This window comes from Protobothrops mucrosquamatus, unplaced genomic scaffold (genome assembly GCF_001527695.2).
Source record: "Protobothrops mucrosquamatus isolate PMUCROS unplaced genomic scaffold, P.Mucros_1.0 scaffold1044, whole genome shotgun sequence".
Lineage (NCBI taxonomy): Eukaryota > Metazoa > Chordata > Lepidosauria > Squamata > Viperidae > Protobothrops > Protobothrops mucrosquamatus.
Genome location: NW_015387276.1, coordinates 236,156 through 242,909, shown reverse-complemented (window position 1 = coordinate 242,909; position 6,754 = coordinate 236,156). Strand labels below are relative to the sequence as shown.

Sequence of the window (6,754 nt, the reverse complement as noted above, 5' to 3'; positions counted from 1 at the left end):
ATGTCCTGCAAATCAGCTGTTAACAATTCTATTGTTGTTTGCAAGTTACACTAAAATGCCAGTTAATTTACCTAGACTACTTATCTTCATTTCAGGGCTGGCTGCAGTAAGCCAAGACAACATCTCAGTTACATGTATATGTTCACAATGTTATACCATTACTTCATGAACCTTTCATTACCTGCAAAGTACTACTGTATTCCACTGCAAAAGTACCAACTGTAAGTAGAAATTGTAGATTGCATTACAGTAGAATATGCTACGAAATATATCACCACAGGAAAGGAACATTTAGAAAAAGGTTTTACGTTGCTATACCATGTCTAGTAAGTTAAGGAGAGGCACAGCTTTCCAGCTGTCTCTATGCTTTATAACCCTATTTCTGAAAGGTAAGATAACATCTAAGTGTAAGCTCATGTAAAATACAGCTCTCCCACAGCTTTGAAAAGAAAAACCACATTTTTTTAAATAGCTTTATTGTGAGTTTTGACCAGTATGTTTGGAAATATGGCCAAGGCAGCAAACAAATACTTGGGAATTATTCCCAAAACCTGAAATAAAGCTTTATTTACAGCTGGTGTAAAACTCAATTAACCAATTTAAAACATTTAACATCCCAAATTTTAATTACTAGAGTATACTGAGAAAATGTTCAGAATTAGATTTTTTTTAAATACAAAAAAATTAGTTTCTTCAAAGAACTCTAGCAATATACATAAAGCTATGCACTTCTGATTTAATGAAGTGAGCAAGAAAAAGATTTATCAAAAAGAGAATACAATTAGTTCAGTAACTTTCTGATGGTCCACATTTACAAAGTTGTTACAACCCTCTCCTCCCCCTGGTTCAGTCCCTTTCCCAAAAGTCACATACTTACCACAACTATTAGCAAGTATGATTTAAAAGTTCCAAGGCAACCTGCACAATTCAGTTGCCACTATCTACAGATCTTGACCTTGAGCGTGATCTCTGGCGATCCACAGAAGCAGGAGACTTTGATCTACTGGAAGAAGCACGTTTCTGACTTTTTTCAGGGGCAGGAGATCGACTAACTGATCGTGATTTGCTACGGCTCCTGCTCCTGGATCTGGTGTAAGACTTGCGGCTTCTGGACCGAGAGCGGCTACGGGATCTTGAAGAGCTCCTGCTACGGGAGCGAGACCTGCTTCTGGACCTACTAAGAAAGGTAAATATCCATGTTAGGTTAGGTTTACACTGACTACAACTGTGTATATATACACAAGCATATCTTAGCTGAGTTCTTACCTGTGTCTTTTGCTGCCCTCAATTAGTTTGATTTTCCTTCCATTGATTTCCTTGCCAGAAAGTTTTTCAATGGCATTCTTTAGATCACTATAAGAGGCAAACTCAACCACCCTAATTAAAAAAAATAATACAGCTTATATATTAAACTATCAATGCTTAAACTTCTAAAAAAAATCTACTTTGGAGATTCCTTCCCCCAAATTATCTTTTGTAATATATTATGACTGCTCTAAGATATTTACCCTTCATTTAGTTTGGGCCTGTGTGCATCTGCAAATGTTACTTCCCCAGCTTGTCTCATGAAGTCTTTGAGATCCTATCACAAGATTAAGTATGTTAGATAAAGGAGGTAGACAATGCTTATCAATAATAAAAATTATTACTGCAAAAAAAGATGTTAACAATTAAAACGTGGCAGATGCCACACTTGTATTTGATAGAATATATCAGGGCACGAAATAAATGAAAACAGCATATTGCTTTAAGCAAAATGCTCAAATCATAAGTTATTTGTCTATACATTTTACACAACTGAATGCAAGACAGTTTATTGTACGAAAGCATTCTGAAATGTCTTACAACTAAACAGCACAATTTACAAAACAAAAACCAGTTATTTTGTGCCCCATATGTCATTAAAAATATAGTTTACTTTACCTTTATTAACATTTCCCTAGGCTAGCCAAGCAGCAAACTGCATTAAGCGATCGAAGATACCACCACGGTACATGCCCGACTGGCTCTTCGCCAACCATTTGAAGAGAACTACCCAGTCGATGGAAGCCTTTAATCGCACAGCCCTCCCTATTAGCAGACTACTGATGGATCCAGACATTCTCTACTCTTGTGAAGTTACACCAAGGATCACTTTACTGCGATCAGGATTCCAAGGACCACCTAATGCGTATCTTTCAACTCGCTCGATCACGATCTCTTATTTCGAAGCGTTACAGGAGGTACAGTTCTCAACTTAGGAATCAGATCTCGTTAACTTTCGGGGATCGCTGCAACCCGGCACTTTAAGGAAGTGCATCGATTACGTCTAGACCGGCAAACACAGATCTAGAGGTGGCCAACTGATACACTGGAGGAGCTGACTGGAAAAGTCAACCAGGCCCAACCAAGAGTGACCAAGACAGAACGATTAGGATAACCCACAGGCACTCCTCGTCATAAGGCCAACGACACAGATAGGCTGGCAAATAAAATGGATTTTTAAAGTGGTTAAAATGGATTTTTAAAACAAGGCAAAATTACATTGAAAATACTATTAAACTACTTTTGAACAATGCATTTAAACATTAATTAATAAATTTTGATAAAATGTTTTAAATTTAAGATAAAAACTAGTCTTAATAAAAAAATTTACATATTACATACCCATTAAACGAAGTCTAAGATAATCATGTTTAACAAACCTGCCAGCTGACTCGAGAAGACAAATTTTCTACAATGAGACGATTTTCTGTTCTGACAGGTGGTGCATTTCTAGCAAAAACAAGATGTTAATTCGTTAATTATGCCTACAAAAAGTTAAACGGAGCATCAGCTATGTTCTCTGCATATTTACCTTCTGTCATTTCGTGGACGGCGGCTGCTAAAACGATCAGAATAACGCCCTCTGCCTCTTCCACCTCTAGAGCGGGCTCTAGCATGTTCAATTGTAACTCTAGAAAGCAATACACCTATTTATAATGCAACAGTCCATCATAACGTCACATCCTATGTGACATTAACATGAGAAAATGAATTATTCCAGTTTCAGACCAAGTAGGCCTACCTGAACATACTGGAGTCAAATATATTTGCAAAGATTGTTTTTTAGCACTGTTATTGTCAAGCATACAATAAAACATATACAAAGCATCCAAATGCAATCAAAGGGTTATGAAATGTTACCTTTCACTGCAGAGCTCTTTTCCATCCAATTCATAGACCGCATCATCAGCATCTCTGGGATCTTCAAACTCCTGTTAAATAAAATAATGCATCAGCAATTTACTGAATGCTCTCTCTGGTTACTGTTTCAAGTTTCTTACAAGGCACAGAACAGGCAGCATATGTTTTGGTCCGTTGAATTTATTCCCAAATCCCAACTCCCTTTCTGAGAAAAATTATTAAGAACTGCATTGTAACAGGGTTTTTTTTTTTAAACTATCAGGTCTACATATTACAAAGTGTATTGCCACTGCAAAGATAATTCTTATATACTTAAAAGACCAATGGGTCTGAATTGGGCTGCCCAAAACCACCTTAGGCCCTTTTCCCCATAGGAAGCCATCAATTTCATCGCTATCAGTGCTGCTTGCACGAAGCATTTTTTCGTACTGCTTACCACAAACCCAAAACCTCTCTTCAAATCAATGTCTCTGATGCGTCCATATCCCTTAAAGAATCTCTCTACATCCTTCTCTCTGGCGGCTGGATTCAACCTTCCGATGAATACACGACAACCACTCATGGTACCGCTTTGAGTAGCTGTAAGAGAAGAAGAAAGTTAAAGGGGGAAAAAAAAATAACGAAAAAATTTCAAGTCGGCAAATCAAGCCTAAAAAAAAAAAAGATGGCCGCCGCCCAAAAGGATCAGCAGCTGCTGGCATCGCCAGCTCGATTCATTGCCGCAGTACCTCCTCCGCCGCCGCCCCCTCCTCCGCTGCCGCAGTCTGACATCAGGAAAGGCAGAACCCACGCAGGTCCCAAAGCCCCGCCCACCGATCGCTCCAACCCGACGCCGAGTTCCGCTTCCCTTCGGTCCAATTGGAAAACGCCACCTCGGTTTCGCCTTTCTCGAGGCAGCCTAAGCAGCCAAAACGAAGTTACGGGGAGCTGCGCATGCGCCTTGCGCACGACCGCCCATCAATCCGAGCCCTTTTGATTACTTTTCACGAAATGGCGGCGCGGCCGCACCCAACATTCCACGCCGTCTCCTAGCTTTTTTTGTTAAAAGAAAATGTAATCACTCACACACGCTCACGGTTTAAACGAAGTTTAAGCTTCTCTCCCAACTCAACCATACTTATATAATGCAACCGTCTCTCTCTCTCTCCCAAGCTACTCTCCTGGATCGCCCATTAAATTTGAATAGACAGGCACTTACGATCGTCTGTTCTCGGGTTTTTTTTTATTATTTTAAATGAAGGTGTCAACGGACAAAGACGGACCAGCAACCGCCTCCGACGACGTCCTCCCCTCGACTGTGCGGGTCGAGCGTTAACTACGCCACAAAATGGAACCTCGTCCCACGTGACCGCAGAGGCACGTGACATACTTGTAGTTCAATGATAGGTGGAAAGCGGAAAAAAATGAGGTCAGTGGTGGGGGGGGAGGGCTCTCGGCTTGACTGAGACACAGGAAGAAAAGCCCAATGCTTCGAGGTAATTGGGCGCATGCGCAATAATTTGTTTCCCTCCCCCTCCTTTTGTGTATTTTATAGTCCGCCGGAACTGCAAAAGAGGGTAGTGAGGCTTTTTTATTATTATTATTATTATTATCTCGCAGGCTCTTGTTTTTCACTTTGAAAAAAAAAAACATACTGGCAGAAAAAAGAGTGTGGATAGGAAAACCCAGAACAAGCGACGGCCATATTACGTAAGGGACAAGGTTAAAGGGTACCAAATCAGGGCTACAACGGACGACCGCGAGATGGCAGCAAAGCAGCGGCGGTCCGGATTGTTGCAGCTCATAAGTTGCAGTCCCACGGGGGGGACGGGAGGTGAACTGGAGGAAAGGGCGTAATCCATTCGCTCAAAACATCTTTCTGTAACTCCTTTTTTGGCACAATTGTGTCTTTTACCTGGGGCTTTAATCTCGATGAGCGTCTGGCGCTGCAGCCTTCTGCCTGGGCGTCCGCCGGAGTCGCCCCCCTCCCAAAAAAAATCACAGGGTGAGATGGGCTGCTTTCAGCATCAATTGAACAAACAAGCCCGAAACGGAAGGCTCCCCTTCGCGCTCAGCCTCTCGGCCTCCTTCCCTGTGATTAATATTTATATGTAATTAGTGTGTATATAGCATGTCTATGTGCGTTGTGTATGCGTACACTTTTGAGAGCAGGCAACAGAATGTAATTTTTATTGTGTGCCAGTGTGCCCTCAGTAAAAAAAATGACAATAAAGATTATGTTATCTTTCGCCCCGCTGGTCTGCGACTCCTTTTTCCCAGGGCTGCAAGGAGGCCGCTTGGCCGCTCTTCTCCGATGCTTCTCTCGAGCGCTCCGCGTCCTTTCCTGCAACCGCAGCTGCGCGGGATGGGGGAGAAGGATGCCAAAGCGCCAAGGACCTTTCCGGATCTGGAAAAAAAAAACCCCAAAACCTGGAAATGCAGACGGGAAAGGGCCAAAATGCTGTGCCTCTCTGCGCGGGGCCAGGTAGATTCGCCTTTTGGGTTGTTGAGTGCGAGGGGCCATTAGGGCTGCGTCGGTGTCCCGCCTCAACGAGGCCTTATTTTTCAGTAGTTGGGATCGGAGGCGGTGTCGAGGGGGAAATTGGGGGACTCTCAGGGCCCCGGGCTGCTTTATACCACCCTTCCTCGCCAACTCTTTTTAATCAGTATTTTTTTCAGTCCGTTCTAATACTCTGGCTGTTACCCTAATGAAAGAAGTTTGCAAGCCATACTTATAGTAGGGGCTATAAATGACAAGTTTCTCCATAGTCAATTTCACAACTCTGCTAGGAAAGGTGCCAGGTAGCTTTTCTAATTTAATTTTCAGCATGCCTTTTGATTTGACTAGTTTCACAGTTAGACAAGGGAACTGCAGGATATATAGCCTCAAAGTCCTTGTTCTTGGTACACTGTATTGAATTAGAGAAGACAGTCCTGTCATTTTTGTTCAAGTGCTGCTTCACTCTGTTTCACATTGTCTCTGTTCCTTTTTAATTTTAAAAAGCAGGCAGTTTGTATGAAAATGCAAAAGGACTTTGTTCCTGTATAATATGTTTTTATTTTTTAAAATGTAGCACCAGTAAGATTGCAGCCCTACAGCCACCTTACCATCAGTATAATAAATATTCAAATATTCACAATAAAGTTCACATGTTGCTAAACTATACTGGGATTTGATTTTAGATTACTATATGTGAACTCTCCAGTTTTAATCTGTGAACCAAGCACAATCAGTTCCTTAACAAATATGCCTATTTTAGTATTATGAACAAAATGGCTTTTTAAAAAGTAGTACTTACTGTATAAACAAACTGAGGCCTCTATCTTATGGAATTTACACAATTAAAATTTCAACTTCTATGTGGGAATGCTGTACTGCATTTATTAGTAAAGAATTGTGGTTTTGCAATATTGTCGGATTACTTTCAGATTTTGTCTTGCTCTATGTCAATGGTTTAACTTTCATCTCCATGACTAAATTCTAATCACCTGAGCCAAACAGTGATTAACAAACAGGCTTTGAGGAAATGTCTTGAACCTGATAATTCTCTAATGCAATTTACTCTGATGTGTTTGTACTAATCTTCTAAAAAAACACCGTCTTGAGTTG

At 41.1% G+C, this 6,754-nt stretch overlaps 1 protein-coding gene across 4 annotated transcripts; it reads right to left on the bottom strand.

Annotated features, from left to right (window-relative positions):
- Positions 1 to 471: 471 nt before the first annotated feature.
- Positions 472 to 4,489, bottom strand: SRSF5 (serine and arginine rich splicing factor 5). Of its 4 annotated transcripts, XM_029284868.1 has the most exons (9): positions 4,364 to 4,378; positions 4,038 to 4,197; positions 3,602 to 3,744; positions 3,166 to 3,236; positions 2,837 to 2,935; positions 2,685 to 2,754; positions 1,509 to 1,582; positions 1,267 to 1,377; positions 472 to 1,177 (listed from the first exon to the last, which is right to left on the bottom strand). In XM_029284868.1, the coding sequence occupies exons 3-9, from the start codon at positions 3,725 to 3,727 to the stop codon at positions 928 to 930; spliced, it is 801 nt and encodes a 266-aa protein (XP_029140701.1). In that variant the 5' UTR covers positions 3,728 to 3,744; positions 4,038 to 4,197; positions 4,364 to 4,378; the 3' UTR covers positions 472 to 927. The 4 variants fall into 4 exon arrangements, with proteins under 4 accessions (XP_029140701.1, XP_015675511.1, XP_015675512.1 ...); XM_015820025.1 differs by lacking the exon at positions 4,038 to 4,197 and having other exon boundaries at positions 4,364 to 4,489; XM_015820026.2 differs by lacking the exon at positions 4,364 to 4,378 and having other exon boundaries at positions 4,038 to 4,211.
- Between the last annotated feature and the right edge of the window lie 2,265 nt (positions 4,490 to 6,754).

Excerpts from the sequence above, each read along its gene's own strand:
- SRSF5 (XM_015820024.1), bottom strand. The coding sequence starts at position 3,936 with ATGTCAGACTGCGGCAGCGGAGGAGGGGGCGGCGGCGGAGGAG. Across the intron at positions 3,745-3,893 it reads AGGGGGCGGCGGCGGAGGAG|CTACTCAAAGCGGTACCATG; the intron begins GTACTGCGGCAA and ends CTTCTCTTACAG. Across the intron at positions 1,583-2,684 it reads CTTCTCGAGTCAGCTGGCAG|GATCTCAAAGACTTCATGAG; the intron begins GTTTGTTAAACA and ends ATCTTGTGATAG.